Consider the following 19,862-nt stretch of genomic DNA (forward strand, 5'->3'; position numbering starts at 1 on the left):
GCACCCTGCAGAGCCTCCTGCTGGGAGGAAAGGAACCGGAACAGCTGCATTTTACTCATTGGATAATACATCCATTTCCTCCTCTGCAACACTGGAGGCAACCTGGCATTACAGTGTTGTTGGAGCTATTTATATTGTACCTTATACTGCACTTACACCGTTCTCTACACTGCCTCCTGCTGATATAACCTGGTATTGGAGCAGTCAGAAAATCAACCATAAATGTCCTTCAGAAAACATTTTCTAAGGACTGAATTTCTGTAATAGTCCTTTTTCCCTCCCTTTACCACCCGCCATGCACATTTCTCCCCAAAACAAGAGCCACAGTAATCCAGTAACAGCCTGGTGTTAAATAGTGGTAACTCATATTTATTACAATTATATACAATCGTATTTTATATTTGAAATCTATACATGATCACACAGACGAGCACACTTGCTTGGTGAGGACAGTGAGACTCAGTTGTTACAAGAATTGCTCTGCTAAGAGGCTCTGATGCAGTGAATAATATAATTGGACACCACCATTTTACCAGCTGAGAACACAATGCTGCAAATGAGAGGTTTCAAAATTAACTGTTTTAATTTGTATATGGCCCCAACAGGGCAAAAAAAAGGCTGGACTGGGCAAGAAGGGCCAGTGGTGTACCTCAGAGCTGGAACTGTTCTCTCTTCTGTAAAGACTGCTTTGCTGAAGCAGGTGCCTGTCACTGGGTAGGTGCAGGTCTCAGCTGATCATTTAAGATGGGTTTTCTGCTCATTTAAGGAGAAAAACAGGCTAAGAACCATTGCAAAGATTCAGAATTAACCGACTATTTCAGCATCTGATATTATGTCATTCATTCATTCATTCAGGGCAGCTATAAATAAAATGTAAGATGTCAAAAACTGACGTGAGCTCCTTGTCTTTGGAGGAGGAAGGGTAATAATTGGGATGAGTGGGGCCAACTTCGTTTAAAGCCTTCTATTACTGGGGAGCAATCAGTAACAAAGCCACCTGTTCTCATGGATTTTACTGTGGCCATGAAACCTGGACTTGGTCCCTAGCAAGAGGCCACTTCGATGAGTGTAAGCATGTGGGGTGGAAATAGTGTTCTTTGGACCCCACAGAAATTTAGTGTTTTTAGATGCTAGGTAGTTTCAGGAATTTGAGGCTTTACAAAAGGCTTGGAAGAGCCAAGACTGAGATCTGGTGAGGAATTCAGGGTTAAAACATTCTTTTTTTGGCAACAGGATATCAGGTAGTTTGAGAAATAAAACACAGGGCTATGTTGGGAAACAAGAGAACTGGTTTGGGCCTTATGTGGGGATTAAAGGCTTGTGAAATCAAAGAGCTCAGGACAGATTGGTTTCTGAAGTTGGATAGAAGGACTCTAGGATGCAGCGAAGAGGCTGACTGTTTCAGGAGAGAGGATGGTGTTTTTGTAAGAGGACTTATTCTGTAGCTGTGGTGCATGGTAAGGCGATTGGTCTTCCAGCCTAGGCAGTAACCCCAGCTCATGGGGAGAAGGTGGGTCTGGGAGGGGAGAAGAAGCCACTTCAACACTGCAAAGCCCTGTGGCGCTACAGGGCCCACCCTGTTCAGTGGGCAATCATGACCCTACTCAAGGTCAATAATGGGAGATTCACTGGAGGGGATGGTGGCACTTCTCTCCACAAAATGGGAGAGGCACCGGGGACAGTGCAGGAGGCTAGGGAAGATGTACAGCAGCAGCAGCAGAAGCCAGGGTGCCTTAGTCAATCTCATTCTCGTTGCTGGCCCCCTCAGGTCTTCGTAGCTTTTCCACTTGCTCATTAATCTGACCATCCCCTCCTCGCCGGTCCTCAGTCTGGACACCCAGACATTCCTCCTCATCCACATGGCTAACATCATCATCCTCATCGTCCTCTTCCTCCTCTTCATTCCTTTTGTTTTCCCTTTTCTCCTCCTCACCCTGCACCTCCATCCGCACTTGGCTCTTGACGTCAATCACTGCCTTGTTGCCCTCCTCTGTGCTCAGCAGATGGCAGCTGACCTTCGAACCCTCAGGGCTATGGTTTTCCTTGACTGGTGATGAGGTGGTGGACTCGTTGCTGACAGGCGAGATGTCGCTGCTGCTATTATGGTTGGCAACAACAGGGTTGGAGGGTGAGCTTGGCTTCACTGGGATCTGCCATGATGGGATCTTAGGAGCCGAAGGGGAGGGAGGGAACTGCCTCCTTGGGGGAGGGGAAGAGGGGAAGAAAAGGAGAGAAAGGGGCTTTTATTAAAAACACTGAGGGGTTATCGTTAGAGAGAATGGTATTTGCACTGGGGAAGTCATGTAAAGCAGGACTGAAACCGCAAGTCTCCTTTGTCATAAATGAACAAAACCAAAGCCACTTCACTTCTTCAGCCAGAATCTCAAAGCGCTTTACAAGCCCCCAGTAACCGAGCCTGCACACAAGGAAAATATCACAGCTGGGCAATCTGAAGTACTAAAATGATCTGGTTTAGCCAGTTTCACAGAGTAAGCTAGCACTCAAGAATGCTGCCTGTGGAAAGACATGAGTGTCCCTTTATAAAACAATCACTAACTAATTGGTAAAGAAAATTCCCACTGTAGTGAGAAGTCAGACACACCAGGTCCTTGTGCCCAAGCCAGGGAATTTCACCACCTGGTTCTCGCCTCCACTGTGATACACAGCTATTGCATGCTGGCTCATTACAATCCAGAGCCTATCTCCTAGTCCCAGCATGCACTTTACATGTTTGGGCCAGGTCCTGGCTGCCACAAACTGGTTCAGCTTCTCTGACTTGAATGGAATCGTACTAGCTTGCACCAGCTGAGAAAGCTGCCCGCTTTGTCCTCGCGTCCTTTCCAGGTGGGCTTTAAGGATTTGATAGTGGCAGGCTAACGCTCAGCCCTAAAGGGAGAATCCAAGTACCAAACAGGATAAATGTAAGCGCAGTGGGCAGCACTGGTGCCTTCAGAAAGTCATCCATCATGAAGAGCAAAGCAAAAAAGCATGTCTGATCTAGTACTCCCCATGCATCCTTGCTTGTGTATGTGAAAAGTGGGAGTATGAAGAGGTATCAGATCAAGCTCCGGAAAGGATGCTGCGTGGCAGGGAGTTCTCATGCCGCTCAGGTGAGCTGGCTAGTGCCACGGACAAGACCAGAGCAGACGAAAGCTGGCTGCTCTCCTACACTGAGCGCTCAAACACATTTTCTTAGACTGAACTAGGAACAGAAGTTGCTCTCACCTCCCTCTTCCTGCTGCCATCACCAGCCATCAAAGAACTCTGCTGATCTAACCTCCATCTCCTGTGGGTGCAATAAGCTAGTGTCTGCATTATTCAACCAGTATCATAAATGCAATCAACAAATTCAATCTGGAGACTTTCTTGGCTCTGGTGTTGCTGCTGCCTCCTCACTGCAGAAACACTTGCCTTTTGTTAAAAAACAACCCCCAAAAAAGTTTTCTTTTTTCCAAAAAGCACTTACGCCCAGCTGCAGCTTTGCCATTGCTGAAGAGGTGTCCTTAACTAATGCTCTCTCCCCAGCAGTGATGCTGGTACAACCCAACTTAACAAACAGTAACTTAATATGTGTCCTCAATCCTCCAAAGCTTTCTACTGTGACTCCTGGGAGGAATGGGAGGTGTAGCAAGAATTTGAAAGGATATTAAAGCCAATACATTTTTCAGACTTCTGAAAAGCCCGCTTGCTGAGGTCCAGAACATGTCTAGTCCACTCTTAGACTGATCTTTGAAGTCCATCTCTTAGGAAACAGATGACTTGAGAAGACTTAGTTCCATGTTAAAGGAGGCAAGTGAGTCATATCAGAGTGAGAGGATCAATAGCTGAAAAGCTAGATAAACTCTTAAGTAATGTACTTGGAAAAAAAGAATTTCCTCAAGAACTGAGATCCCTGTTCTTATGACTGTCCCACACGCTGGGATTTATATCACCTCATTTCAGTCATCTACTGCATTATAAGATGTCTATACCTGAGCTAGCTAATTGAGAGAAACAGGCTCTGCTGAAGTGCGATTCTTTTCATCCTGGTTACACCCTAACCATGAATGGGTCGGCTGAATTGCACCTAGAAGTGACTCTGTAACAGAATACAGATGCAGTCAATACCTCAAACTAGGTGAGAGGCATCCTGACTGTGGTGAATGGCAGAGAATTCCTCTATCATAAACGAAAAGGAAAAATCTTATTAATTACTCAAAGCGCTCTGTGATTTAAGGCAAGTTTGAAAAGCATTTTGAGACCTGCAAATAGAAAGTGATAGTGGAGTGCAAAGTGGTGTTATTAAAATAGCAATAACAGGATATAGAGCTAGTTCCTGTTGGAAATGCCTTTCCTCTTCATGATTGAGAGAATCCCAGAAAGCAACCCTTTCCCCACACAATAATCTGCTCACATATTCCATCCATACCGGTTCAGGAGAAGTCCTTTTAACGAGTAGATCTCAGATTTCAATTCATTAATATTCTGCGACTCCAGAATCCAGTTGGTGGAAGTTGTGGCCTAGAACATGAAAAAGAAGATATAAAGATCAAAGTATGAACTGGGAGATAGTTCACAAATGTCACTTTTTTTTTCTATGTTATCCTCCCTCTCCTCCCATCTGGGAATCTTGAGCCCCGGGCATAACATACATAAGCTCTATCACTTAAAATCTCTCAGATGTGAGCAAAACAACTTCCACAATAAAGAAGGACCTGAATGGGTCCTCACGATGATCAGAAATAATAATTGTCTCAAGATGCTAAGGCTATTCAAATATTTGCTTTCCGTTTGGGGGACTCACTAATCTTGTCTCCAACATACCATGCACAACCATTGCTGAAGCATCTCAAGGGGACCTTTCTTTTTCAATTAGGAGGCGGCCAGCACTTGTGAGAATTCAGACAGAGCCAGGTCTATGTAGGATGTTTTCCACCAACATATCAGACAGAGAACAATACACAAAGAGGTAAACTGAATCATTTGACACTAACCTAATGAATGATTTCTAGAGAAGAACTATAACTAGGATCCTGAAAGACAGTGGGAGTTGCACTGAATCAGTCCTTTACTCTCTCCTGTGACTGCACTTAGCTGAGGCAACAGATTCAAATATTATACATTAACAACTATTTTAAAACCATTTGTTCATTTCTCCTAAATCATGAAATAAAGAATTGATTATCTGCACTCTGTGGTGTTGAGAGGTGGGCTGATAAATCGATGCTTCAAAATTGCAAAAATTTTCACTACTAGATCTGAAGAATTAGAGCTATGCTTGAGTTACCAGATTGTATCTCCAGGAAGCAGCTGGACTAGGTACTGTCTCTTGGATATTTCAAGGCAATGAATGCAATTTGGTGGGGAAAGATGATAAGTAACTCATGGAAGCCTGGTACAGCTGCTGTCAGCACTGCATCAGAATTGCTATGGGATATCAGGCAGAAATTAGAGTAAGGTGACAACTGAGGAGAACATGCTGCAGATAATACTTTTGGCAATCTTTCTTTTAACTCTTTTGGGAACTTGAGAAATGGGAGGAACATTCTGAAAGACAGATCATGGCCTATGGTTACCCCATCCTATCACTCTGGCAACTCCTGTAGCAATGGGCTAGGTATGGGACCAAAGAACACTCATGTCTAGTGCTTCCCATAGTAATTTCTGCTAAAAGCCACTAGGAATGAACCCATTTGTGAGCATCGCTCCAGAGATACTCCTAATAAATCCCCTGACAAAGGAAGCCAGGACTGGAATAACACAAAACTCCTCCTCAGCAGCTCCTACTAGAGGCAGCCAGAACTGGTTGTTCCTACTTATTCTTTAAGCAGGCTTCAGCTAGTGCTGAGTAACCCGGAACACCTCCAAAGCCAGCACTCCTCCCAGTGACTTCTGGGCTGTGAACCCAGTGAGCTGAGAGAGGCTCAGCCTGTAGTAGCTGTGATATACACAGATGCGTTCCCTTGGGATTCACACTCCCAGCCCTCAGACAGCAAGAATCCAGGAGCCACTGTTCTGGCTTTCCAAGACCTTGAAAGCTACAGCAGCACATTAACAAGGGAGTGATTTCCACTCACTGGCCTGCAAAGGACTCAAATTTCCAAAACACATATGGTGCCAGATGCCTAGGATTTAGAAATAAAATCTGACATCTGGGGCTTTTTAGCCAGTCTCTTTAAAAAACAGTTGTAGAAAATTCAAGCCTTGAATTTTTATGTGCGTTTTTTAATTACTTAAAGTCCCTCTTTTTAATTTTTTACAGCATGCCAGTAGGAGTTTGAAAAGCAGATATAAAAACTTACATTACAGCTGAGAAAACACAGCTTTTATTCTTTGGTTTGTGGGGTTGCCCAAGTTTTTCTTTGTACACATGAGGTTTAGATATCATAACAATGTGTGCTACCATTTCAGCGCAGGGGGTAGAGAGGGGGGAGGAAAAACTTCTTCAAGACTCTCTAAACCACCAAGACTCTTATGCCCTTTTTGCTTCTTAAAGCTCAACATGTGGTCTTAATCTTAACACTTAAGACCTGAAAACAGTTTTCCAATTTCCGGACTGGCTCCAGGCCACTGACAGGCCACAGTTCCCAAGGAAAATTGAAGTAGAGTGTTGTGACCATAAACTGTCTTTCATGGTTGGGTTTACAGCTCTGCCACTGAGGAATTCCTACTGTACAGTGTGCACACCACATAGTCAGCTGTGGCCCACCAGTTACACACCATCAAAGGGTTTGTACGAGATTAAAGTATAGGTAAGGGGAGAAGACAACTGTCCATGCTATAGGTAAAAGGCTGTAAGCATTGTCTAAGGGGTTTCACAGTAAAAGAAAAATCTCTCCCTGTACAGAGAATACTGCAAGATGACTGGGCCCTGAATAATCACAAGTCTGTGAGTGAAAGGAAGACTTCACCTCTATGTGACTGGTTGAAATCCATCCCACCTCACATGTAACCAACACTTACTGGCTGATAGAACGCTTAGGCCAATGGCTGCAAAGTACTTTGGAGATAAAAAGCACTAATTCTCATTCCCAGAAAGAAAATCAATTTTGGTTAAAAGTGGTTACTTGTAGTTACACATGTAACAACACAAAATGGCTTTATTGCCAGGGTTAAGTCAGGAGTCAAGGGGAATGGGCCACTGTGCATCATCGCTAATGTGGTTGCAATGGGGCCACGTGTTACACTGAGATGACCAAAATCACTGCAACAAGAAACCAAATGGTAAGAATGTTTGGCCATTACCTGGCCTGGATCTGAACAAGTGACTTAAATACAGAACTTCAAGTTTGTGCTTGGCTGAACGGGATTAAGTCATTGTTCTGATAATGTAGAAGGGTACAGGAGAAATATAAACATGTAAAATTACATATTACACACAAATAAAACCTCTGCACAACTGGCCTTTACCTCTTTTGGTCAGTGGACTAACAGCACAATTATTTTATCTGAAATGCAATGCAGAAGATACAGAGCTGAGAACAGGTCTGAGGCCTCAGACACACAGGCTGCATACAAAGCTATATAGCAAAGCCCTCTCAGAAGTTAGATATATTTCACTGAGTACCCAATTAATATCCAGTACTTTAAACAGACGGCCTATGGAGAGGTCAGATGCAGAGAAACTGGCTGGGGATATGACAGAGCTGAAGGCTGGATTGTGAACCTAACAAGGTGCTTTCCACATGCCCACAAAAGAAGCCATGCATGTTCCAAAGAAGATGGTTATGTTCTAAAGGTGAAGAGTTAGAAGTGGATACCTTAGAAGCAGCCAGTTCTTGGGTGAGTTCCTGGATTTTCTGTTGTTGCTGGACTAGCAGTTCCTGGACAGCTGCTAAAGTTGTCTGTAACTGAGTCACTGTGAGGGAAAAAGCCAGAGAGTGTTAAACTGAGATACATGCGCATATACGCACTCACACACGTCCTTCCTGCTGTCTAGCTGCAAAGATGCCTCTATTCCTATATTTAATTTATCTACACCCGCCTGCTCACTTTAATCCATATGATTTATCTGCACTACGGGTAATCTACCTGCACTGCATCTAACCTCCAGTATTTCTAGTTTATCTTTCCATTGTATAGATGTCTATAGCCCACAGTATATCCGTCCAAAACCTCTCCCTTCTAATTATATTGGTTTATGATTTGTACATCTCCCTGAACTTATACAATGTTTGTATCATTTATCTATCTTGGGCCTCACACAGGCAAACACCGGGGCTAGCTCCAATCTGGGAAGAGGCTGGTCTCAGGAGTGACCTTAGGCTATCGTGAGAAATGAAAGATGCTTTTCTTCTCACCCTCCACTAAAAAGTGTAATTAGCATCCTCCCACTCTCAACCCACCAGCTCCTTCAACCCCAGCATCTTTAACAAACCTACTGCGGAAAACCATACTTTTTTCCATCCAACCAACTGAATATAGTTTGGGCTTTTCCCCTTTTATTTCAAGAGAACACCCTGTATTCCCCTCCTACACCCCAGCAAACACTGAAGAACTTCTGGACTCCAACTCCAGCTGTAGGAGAACTTTTTCTACTTTGGTACTTTATCCAAAGCTTCCAGGCAGTAAACAAGCTGATAAAATAAAATAAAATTAAAAACTCTATTGGTGTGACAGGTAACAGCTAATCCAGACCATCATTAGGGCATCAGGTAATGAACAGACACCCTATAGAGTCAATAACAGAGAAGGTGGCTAAGGTCAGGGAGGCACAGTAATTACAGACTCTCCTGACCCTTCCTCGGATTTTCAGATGGAAGGTGGGGGGAAAACACCAAAAAAAAAGCCCCTGAAAACATCAGAGAAGCAGAAATTAAAAATGAACTTTACAGCCCTCCGAAAGGCTGTCATTTTATTCCCCTTATTAATATTCTGAGGTTGGGAGCCTTTCCGTAAAAACATAATTAATTGAGGCCGTGCCGACAGTAAACAAGCAATTTCAAATTAAACCGAAATGACGGCGGCTTCATTTGCAAATGTGAACAGATTCTGAGAGCAGATAAATGAAGTCACCACATAAAGTGGAGATGGAGGGAAAGAAAAGGGTGGGGGTCTTGGCAGAATGGAGGATACAGGGAGAAAGGCTTTGAGGGGTGAATTGATGGAGTCATTAATCTTTACCTGTCTGTGTCACACTGCCACTCATCTCAGAAATGTTTGACTCAATCCTCTGAAGTTGTTTCCTGTCTTCTTTGCCTCCCATGATGAGAGGAAGCAGGTATTTCTGCATGGAGTACAGAAACTTTTTTAGGAAATCGGGACATGCAAAGCAGTCTTTCTTATCTACCTGAAACATCCTCAAAGCCCACCACCCAAACCTCAGCCTTTATCACAGAGCCACTGATCATTTATCCACACAGCTGTTTGAGAAAAGAAATTTCCTCTACAGTAGGTGTTAAATGAAGTTGCAGAAGAGAAGATATGAGTTCTGTGGTTACATTTTTGAGGGTGCTAAAAAACAGTTCCTAACTCCATTTAAGGTTTCCTGGGACAGCTCTCAGTCCAGAGAGACATGCATCACATACAGAGTGCAATTTCAGATCTTACGCTCTTGAATGTGAACACACTGATGTGTCACAACATTTGAGCTACATCCACAAGGCAAGAAATGTAGAAGTGGGAAGAAGAGGAGAAAGGCCCAGGAAAGGCCAGAGGAAGCACAAGCCAGGGAATGAGAGGTATTATAAAATCTTTTAAACCTTGGCAGGGTTATGAGTCACGAAGGGAAAAGCAGAGATCTGGAGCACAGGGAAGAGAACTACGGAACCAGGGCTAAAGGAAGTGAGAAAGAGGCTAGTATAGGATGGGAGGCAGTTCAGTGACACTGTACACAGCCATGGAATCTACCTCATTTTGCCCTTGCAGAGAAGGGACCGGATCTAATAGGTCACAACTCTCCTCTGACTATCATGGATCCTTCTGCAGCACTGCTCCTATGAACTGAATATGCACTTCAACAAGGGCACATCCAAGCACAACATGGCAGGTGAAAAAAATGTGAGAGAAGGATGGTCTAGGATGCAGAAACAGCCCTGATAGTGCCTATCAATTCTTTTCATCCTGGCTTTTGATGCATGTACACCCACTATTGGGGCATACATACAGGATGGTTTCTGAGACAGAGCTGATTATCCAAACTGACATGTGTGGGACAGCCTTCTTTTACATTTAATAGCACTGGTTTAAGATTTCAGTGTCGCTGTACACAGTTCTTACCCTCACAAAGCACATGTACACGTACATGTTTACACTCAGACATACTGAAAAGCAAATAGCTTTTGATGACTTTCAGAAACAGTTCTCTCTTAATCTTCACAGAACACACATGGACAAATATGTTTTATCCTAGCATCCTATCTTTCACATAAAAATCACTATTTGCAAACTCCCTCAAAATCCCATGAAGGGCAGAGGGAATTTATCAATCTCCAAAGATTTCTTACTCCTATAAAAGAATATGGGTCTCTGCTAGGCACACAATATGCCTTATGAGGTTTGGATAGACACCAGAGCAAGATCTGTAAACAAAGAATACAGCAGTAGGATATATTAACAGCATCAGTGACATTCTGCCAAAAAATTTATGTAAATCATCAATATGTGTTAGATATGTGTCATTTAGTAACAGCAACGTGTTCAGGTCTGCAAGGCCCAGCAGCTGTTGTCTTAACATCTCTCTGGACACTTATCAGCCCCACCATTCTTTGCCAGAATGAAAAGATCAGTAAGGTTGGCATCACTACTTTAATATAAAAACACAAGGACAACATATCTCAATAAAAAGCTGTTCCCTTAAATCATGTAACTGTACTTGCATAGATGGAAAATGTTGCTTCATCTGGCCTCTCTCTCTTAGCCTGAGACCCAGAAAATTAATGATAGGACAGGATAAGAAAAGTAGTTTTAAACTAGAAGGCCAACACTTTTATTTGTAAAATAGACTTTACTAAAGAAGGCAGTGATAGTTAATTAAAGAACAAACAAACATGAAAACCATCAACCTCATGTTAAGTCTTCATCTCTGTCCCTTTTTAAAAAATAAAACACAACTTCTACTGGACAAAAGCTCTTTACACTCTGCTGTGTTGACCTGAACCACTTACGTCTTTCTATGCAGCCACAGAGTATGATTGTTTACCAAAGACATTATCTAATGTCACTTACCACATTGCTGGAAAGCAAATCCAGAGTGAAAGAATATGTTCAACTGGAGAAACATTGCACAAGAAAGAAGAAGGGGCTGCTGTCTCTACAATACACAAGCAGACACACGCTTGCTCTACCTTGTTCTAAACAAACTGGAGTAGAACTACAGGATGTATGGCAGACCTGGAAATTAGCACCTTCTTTTCAACATTCTGATCGGTCAAAGAAGATTCTTTCCTACCCATTGTGCAGGATCATCAGCGGACAAATCATTAGATTGGGGCTATGACAGTAATGTCTGCCGGCCAGTGCTGGGAAAATCCTTTTACTGAACTGTGCTCAGTTTCCTCAACTTAAAAAATTCCAAAATATATATACACAATGAAAATGACCTTGTTTCTAGCAGTTTGAGATCCACTGCTAAAAACTAGGTTTGCTTGCTTGCCACTTTTTGACTCTGCATTTTCATGTTAAGTGTCTACATTTCTCAAATATACTAATGGCAGTGCCAGCAAGAACAGAGATGCTTCACCAACTTGGAACCAACATGATCATTTGGACACAAGCAGCATAACATCATTCTCTCGGAGTACAGTGTAAGAGTAGTGAGGGAGATATTACCTTGTAGAGCTGGTGGAATCCAAAGGCAATTCCTGCCATTATGATAGCCAAAGCCCCATAATCTCGCCATCTGGAGCCAGGTGGACCTAAAGGCCAAAATTAAGAAATAATCATAGTCAGAACTGCAGGTGACAACATTTTCATATACCCGTCTTATCAGCGAAAAGAGCAATGAATAATGCCAGTTCTACCGCTTCTTAGCAGGCATAGATTTACTGAGCAGGGGGCGTTAAGATGCTTGTAGTCCCTCAGGTACAGTGTTCAGGCTTCTGGCCCTAGGACATTGAAACATCTGTCCAGACCTCTAGCATTGACACTGGCCTTGCACAAGGTGTCAAAGGGAGACAAATCACAGCAGCAATTAAAAAAGTTCCATCAAGCTGGTTTGCCCTATTCTCTCCTTGCAGAACGCACTCTGAACCCTACTGCACCTTCCCCAAATAACTGTCTGTGGTGTTAGCACTAGCTAAGGTTAACTCACTACTTGAATACCAATTGTTCCTCACTATCATAATTTTTGAAAGTGGGGACAGAGCCAGAGACCCGTAACAGTGCAGAAAAAAAGAAAGAAGTGTTTTGAGAAAGAAGAGAAATCAGTGCAACAAACGGGTTTATGAACACTGTGTCAGCAATTATGGACCATTTCAGTAAGGAAGGATCCAGTGTCTTTCAAGCCTGAATTACAAATAGGGACCAAAGCTCACATAAACAGCAGAGAGAAAATATGCAATTAAATATCTACACAGAGAGGTAAAGAAGTAGATAAAAGCTTGAGATACTTAACACACAATTCTGCACAGAAGGTTAGAGACTCCACAGAGCAAAGCAAAGACACGGTATGCTCTGCTCCTTCAAGCAGAATCAGAAGACACCTGTAGTTCTCCACCAGCTTTATCCTTTCACCTCCCTTGCAGTTCCCTTAACGAATCTTGTACTGCCCTCTGTTTTCTTTAATAATAAAGAGGATGCAGAGTGATCTTTCCTAAAGTTCAGTGGCAGGATGTGGGCAGAACTGATGAGGTGGAGGCCAGTGTACAGTCTCCAAACAGACAGATCCAAATCTACATGTGACCTACAATGTCTCAGAAATGCATTCTGGTCTCCAAAGTTTCAATTTAGGCTTTCAAAGGGAGGCTTAACTGTCTGAAATGGCTGGAAGCTTGTCTCCTTTCTGCTTTGCTCAACTATTGCCATTTTCCCTGTTGCTGAGATGTTCTACAGGCATTTCATTGCAAGAGTTACTCCTAATCCCAGCCCTCAAACTCAACAGACAGGCACTGACTCTCAAATACTGGCACTCATAGCTTCTTGCTACATTTTAGGACACAGCTCCTCAAATTATCCACTGGCTAGAAAGCTGAACAAATTAAAGCAGCTCTGTCAGAATCGGTGAATAGTGTCACCAGCAGCATTTTGGGTTGCTGCAGTTGCAGTTTTGGAGCTTAGGCACATGATCAAATTATCATAACTTTTTAACTTAATGAGTTAACACACGTCAGCTAAGCTGCAGTAACTGGCTGTGTACATGTCAGGATTTAAAATGATCTCTGGCTAATCTTGCTGCAAACCCCAGTCATCCATCCCACTTTCCCCTCCTTACTCTGCTCCCACTGTCATTTCTGGTATCTGAAGTCTCTTGGTTGTCCAATTCTCTGCCCTGAACTTCTGACTAAAAATATCCTTCTATGACAACGCAACTCGTTCCAGGCTGAGCTGCCTATTGTAAAGGGTTAATTAATCTCAGAGGGTCTGTGGGTCCAGCTGTGCCCTGTGCATGGCAGTCCTTGACTGGCTGTCCCTACCTACCTCCCAGCTGCGGTGACCTCTGAGTAGAAAGGAGAGACACCTGTAGGACCCTGTCCGCTTTGCCCTTTCACCTCACTCATCTCTCCCTCCACTCCCGTAATGCTTGAGCTAAGAACATTTTATTGCCCCCTGGTTTTCATTATTAATGAAAAGGGACCAGAATGATCTTTCCTAAAGTTCAGAGAGTCTATAAAGACAAGAAGCTGAAATGCCATTTTACTCATTTTAGAGATGTGTGAAATAATTCTGTCTTGTGGCAAAAAAAGTGAGGGGGGTGGAAAGGAAAAGTGAGTGAGTGAGGGACGCAGTAAAGGCTCTGCATTGACCACATCAACTTTACAATATGATGAAGAATGTCACAGCTCTGCCTAAAATCCACATTCAATCTTCCTTTTTCTCTGCAATACTCTAATCTAAAACGTGGGGTGGAGAGAGTGTTAGAAGTTTCTCAGTTGTAACCTCAGTGCTCACACTGGCTTCTCTGCATATCCTCAATTTCCCCACTTGTAGAACTGGAATAAAATTCAGAGAAAGTGAAAAAGCACTAATAGCCCAGTTACTCTTCAGTTGAGGCACTGGGGAAGTAACAAACCATTCTATGTAAGAGACCCTCAAAAGGCGAATGGAAGGGACACAGACATTTTCTCCAGGTCTAAGTCTGTGTTTTCTGTAAGTATATTTAATTTTCACAGCAGCAACTGTAAATTGCACTTCCAGAGTAAACCCTTACTATTTTTAAGATCCCTATTAATCTCAGAATTAACTTTCCTGACATCAATTAATTAGGCCTTGTGCATCCAAGTAAGGTCAGCCTCACTAGCATCCACATTTAAAACTGTAGAAAGTGAGGCTGGAAGAGGTGGTTTTCCAAGAGCAGACAGCGAACCCACAGAAAGCAGTTGAGGAAAAAAAAAGAGTTTAGATTTTAGTTACCATTTTTAATTGTAAGAGAAAACAGTCTGTATTCTACAGCCTCCCACATAACAAAGACACAGGGGTGGGAGAAGATGATCCAAATGGCAAGAAAAACAGTCACTGGAGATGACTTCTAAGCAGGTCTAAAATCTGCACAAAACCCCATAAATGGAGCCCATAAATACCATGGGGAAGAACACAGACAATACCTGGATGGTAAGCATGCAGCTTTGCCCACCTAGCTCAGAAACTCCCCTGAGTTTGCTTGTAATTACAGGGGTTAGAAAGGTAAAAAAAAAAAAATAAACCCAATTAATCATTTAAATATTTAAAGTCAGATTTTTGTCCTCACTGCTGGATTAGTATATTTCATAACGCCAATAGCAGACAGCCCTGTTTTTTTACTGGGGTTCATTTTAGAGCATGTTTAAACTAGTCAGATTGAGTGATGCTTCCAGCAACTAATCGCATGTCAAATAAAAGATATTTTATGTAATAAATTACTGCTACAAGTAATTCAAATGTCATTTATCAGTTTTATTATCAGTCAGGCAAAGTCTTGTTTCTCTATATTAATCAAATTCAAGCTTTTTTTAAGCTTTTTTTTTTAAAGCCGTTTTGACACCTCTTGGCAAAAGTACAAACTGGAGGGAAGGAATTACTCCTCCAGAACAGGAGGAGAAATAGTAGAGATGAGCTAAAATACAGTGTCTAGAAACTTAACTTTATTATTGTCTCTTCCTCCCAAAAGTTATTATTGTTTCTCTTAAATCAAAGCCAGGAGGAGTTCGGCATACAAGAACTATGCTACTCTGAAGGCTTACAAATACGCTTTTCTCATTAACTCTTACAGAATAAGAAAGTACTTACATAGGTAACAGCTATTTCCAACAAAACATTAGAACATTAAGTAATAGCTCCACTAGCAGTTCAATTTGTAGACAAGGAAGTATTTAAGTGGTATGAATTATTTCCTGCAACTTTAAAAATTAGAACAGACTGAGCTGACAACAGCAGGAGATCAAGCAAGTAAAATCAAAAGGTGTGCACAGGATTTATTGCTCTGACTCACAAGAGTGGACGTCTTACGCTGGAGTTGCTGGCAAGATCACCAACTTGGCTATTGGTGCTGAATGAACTCTTAAGACACTAGCCACTGCTTTTCAGCACAGTACCTTCCTCAACTGTTTCTCCTTTTTGCTCTGTGGGGGGTAATTCCTTCTCTCTAGTTTTGTGATTTTGTGTAGAGGTGTCAAAACTACTCAAAAAAAACTTAAAAAGAACCAAAAATATCAAACACAAAGTGGTTCACAGTCTTCAAGACCTAAACTCCAGCAGATCAGATGCTACTTCACAAGAAACTCAGATGTCTTCTTTGGGGAAGGCAAATATAGCTCATCATCTTTTTCAGTATAAGCTCTTCCAATATACATTGTTCCCATCAATGAGTCAACTTATAGATTCAGCAGTCTATCTGTCTCATTAGTCCTTTAGGTATACTTTTGAACTTCAAACCTTGAAGCATTCCAACACTGTGTCATGAATACTCTGTACGAAGATAAGCATAACAGATAGACAGAAAAAGTAGTATCTATCTTTCTCTGTACATGACAACCCCTGACAAATCTGTGAAAGATAAATTGATTTAGTAAACTATCACAGAAACAACTGTCCTGGAGCAGATTTGGACCAATTCAGAAATATTCATTACAGGATTAGCATCCAACGGATGAAATAACCTACAGCAAACAAGGCACCTTGGAAGAGCACTGAGCCACTGCACAGTCTCATCCATCAGCTCTAGAGAAATTCACGTATCCTTTTTGCTGTTCCAATACCACGGAAAGCACTTAACAGGAAGACACGAAGATGGATCCATCATTAACACCACCAGTACTACACCAGTCAAGGACTAGAATGGGGCACAGATGACACCTAATCAAAACAAATATTTTGGTCAAATGAATACCATGTATATTTAGTTATTTAAAGATTAAGTTTAAATAGAAGGTCTACAAAGAATGGCTAGAGAGGGGAGGAACAATACCTAATGAACCTATTGTCACCATTTCCCTGATTTTGGGGGTTGCTAAAAAAGACTGGCTCAGAGGCAAAAGCTTTTGGTTCAAGTTATTTAAAAAGCACCGATTGGATCATAAAGCTAGAGCCCCAGTTCACAATTACAACCCCTACAAAAGCTTTACTTTGGTGGTGTTTTTATTCACCTTTGGTTTCTGAGCATTACAGAATGATACTTTCAGACTTCTCTTTGGAGCTGTTACTGGGATCATTTTGATGTTTAAATATTAGTTAAGACTCTTACCTAGTAAGAAAAAATTGGGTGCTTTGAGGAAAGTCAAAAGAGTAAGAGGAAAAAAACCAGTGATAAAGCTGCAAGCGTTAATAATGATGACAGTGTTTTCCAGTTTGAATTGCATACTTCCTTCCTGCCCTACTCATATTAGTGGAACACTATAAAATAAGGGCAGATTAACTCTTCCAGTATTGGGTTGTGATAAGCATTAGCTGAATGAGCAACAGATAGCACTAAGAGGGATCTGGCACTGTTTCTTCAGCAAGAGAGCAGATTTTGCTTTTCTAGCATTTTCTGTGAACTATGGCAGCGAGGTATTAGCCCAGGAGGCAGAGTTCAGTGCTGGAGTTCACCAGCACACCCAATACAACAGTCAGAAATATTCCAGTTCTGAGCCCAACTCCATCACAAATGTTTTTCTTCCCAAACTGTGCCAAACCAGAGTATTTAAAAACTCAGAAAGCAAGTCTAGTATTGTCTCCAGCAATAGCAAAACTATGCCATAAACTAATAAACACAGACCTAAGTGGACTGTTACATCAGTCAATATCTGACCTAGAACTGTTTGGGAGCAGTATCAAAATCCTATTCTTAATAGTTGGCAGGTAAGCGAAGTGCTTTTCAAACTGCCAGACACACATGAGCTGAACAGCTTCTTTTGATGGATTTTTAATGGTGTGTACTTTGGTTTTTATTGTTTGGAGCTTAGATACTTTTTTGCGAGGTTTGTTTTAAAATGCAAATATATATGTAAATTTTGAGTCTACACAGATTATGTTGGGACTTTAAAAATTCTTTGAGAGTGTATTTTGTACACAAAATCATACAATCATATCCACACAGTCTACACAGAATTTCTGCTGTCACCCCTCAGATCATTTAAGTTTGAAGAGAGAAAGCTTGTTAAAATTAAGGATCCCGATTAACTGTTTATTATTATTTGTAACCTGATAGCACTCTTAAAGCTCATTCATACTGGGGGTCCATTGTGCCAAACCTTAAACTCACACACAGGAAGTCACAGACTAAGTCCTGAAGACCTTATATTCTAGCTTGCTGTTCATGCTGAAAATACACCTCTTTCAAGTAACTGTTCAAGGCATTAACTGTCAGAGTTCAAGGAGCATCTGGATGACACTCTTAGTCATATGGTTTAGTTTTACGTAGTCCTGCGAGGAGCAGGGAGTTGGACTCGATCCTTATGGGTCCTTTCCAACTTGAGATATTCTATGATTCTATGAACTTATCGGTTGCCTGACAAGTTAAGAAAATAAGTCCTCTAACTAAAATATAAAACTTTGTGATGATGTCCAACAGTTTATTGAACAGAGTCCACTGTTGCAATAACTAAAGGTGTAATAGCGGTACAATTTTATAGCACCTTCTGTCCAAGAATCTATCAGCTCTATCATATATTAATGATCTAAATACTAGAAAATCCTACTGATGAAGGGAAGCATGACCTTAAGTTTTAAAAGGGAAGACTGAGTCCTAAGTTGACTAAACGCTTTTTTCAAGTCCTTATAGTGGGTCAGAATCTAATTTGTATTGACTATACACCTTCAGGTCAAGAGGTGTCAGAGGCTAATATGTATGATGTTTGTCTGTAGACGATGATCATTTGCATATCATTTTCCTTGTGTAACAGGATCTTGTCACAGGCATCGACAACTACGAAGTGCATTCCGAGTAACATTTGGTGTCCGAGTCTGACAAAAAGTATGGCTTTAGTTGAACTGAAATCTAGGATCTGGCGCAGAAATCTGTGGAATTGCTGCAGAAATCACTGCAGAAAGCAACGGGACCAGATGTTTTTCCAAGTGTTACTTACTATACACCACAGGGTGAGAGGGCTGAGTTGGCACCAGCTGTGTAGAAGGACCTGGGGACTGTGGCTCATCCGTGCTTGTGCCCGACTGCTGGAAAGCCAGGTCAATTTCTTCATCTGTCAGGCCTGGGGGAGCAGAGGAAATGAAATCAGTTTAGCACCTTTACCCACTTGATGCACGCATAATTAAATTCTCAAGCCAGGCAGAACCCTTTCAAGCTGCAAAGAATTTTGGCACTGACTTGAGCAGTAATGCCTCCCCAATTTTGGATTCACTGGAATGTCTCCCTCTCTCTTTCTCTGTTGCAATTTAACCTTAAGCGACAGAATATTAGCCTCAACGCTGCTTCCAAATGTGGCTCATTCAATTTCCTTAATTTATCCTTGAGTTTATTGCTGCTTTTGAAGTAGCTTTCTATTGCAATTCTCCATTCTTCCCCCAAAAAAAAGATACCATCAACTGCAAATGTGGCTCATTTTAATCTGTAATGGTGTAAAAAAAAAAAAACCAGGGGAAAAAACTAACAATAATGCATGAAAACAGACAGGGAAACAAAAAACTAATTATTGGGTTAGACGACTAATTAGTCTAGATCGTTTCCGAAGACGGGAATAATTTGCTTTATTTTATGACAAATGCAGAAATAAAAAGAAAAAAATCAGGACTGACTGTGATTAGTATGAATGGGACACAGAATGTAAGGAGGAAATAAAACTATAACAAAACAGATCAAAACAAGGCCAAGCCCAAACTTTCAGCTTAGCATTGCCCCGGCCTATTGCTTTGTGATTAGATTGCCCTAGGGCAGCCTGGCTTTTATTTCACGCAGAGCTGTAGTAACACTGCACACATGGTACACGTTGGTGCAGTCACTCTGCCATCAGGAAATGCCAGGATGACCATCTGTAATTGGCCGCAACATATGGAAAGGATTTGGCCAACAAGGGGGAAAAGAAAAGCAGCTAAAGGATTCACGATGACCAGCATCTGTGAAGAAGGAAGCACAGCTGGATTATTTTTTCCAACAGTAGAAAACATCCCCCAGAAAAAGAATTTAGTACTCAGATGGCAACTATGATGTGGGGCCTGTGTATTATTTGTTATGTTATTCTCCTGCACAGGAGCAGATACAAGGCTAGTGTCCCTGCTATGAGGAACATGTGAAGTGATTCAGGACCTCTTACTATACATGCAGCGTGGATGCAAAAACATTCAGAAAGGTTGGAAGTGAGAATACAGATTTAAGGAAA

The 19,862-nt window shown here is 41.7% G+C and overlaps 1 protein-coding gene across 1 annotated transcript in view; it reads right to left on the reverse strand.

Annotated features, from left to right (window-relative positions):
• Positions 1-348: 348 nt before the first annotated feature.
• PEX14 (peroxisomal biogenesis factor 14) overlaps positions 349-19,862 on the reverse strand; it is a 79,342-nt gene continuing 59,828 nt past the window's right edge. The window contains exons 4-9 of the mRNA XM_087755271.1: positions 18,615-18,737; positions 11,749-11,834; positions 9,103-9,205; positions 7,740-7,837; positions 4,409-4,500; positions 349-2,199 (exon numbers count right to left, since the gene is read on the reverse strand). Of these exons, the coding sequence (XP_087611397.1) occupies positions 1,734-2,199; positions 4,409-4,500; positions 7,740-7,837; positions 9,103-9,205; positions 11,749-11,834; positions 18,615-18,737 (968 nt within the window). The 3' untranslated portion in view covers positions 349-1,733. The remainder of the gene's footprint in view (positions 2,200-4,408; positions 4,501-7,739; positions 7,838-9,102; positions 9,206-11,748; positions 11,835-18,614; positions 18,738-19,862) is intronic.

The sequence above is a fragment of the Nipponia nippon genome, unplaced genomic scaffold (assembly GCF_047370975.1).
Source record: "Nipponia nippon isolate SJK-2023a ecotype South Korea unplaced genomic scaffold, ASM4737097v1 scaffold_19, whole genome shotgun sequence".
Lineage (NCBI taxonomy): Eukaryota > Metazoa > Chordata > Aves > Pelecaniformes > Threskiornithidae > Nipponia > Nipponia nippon.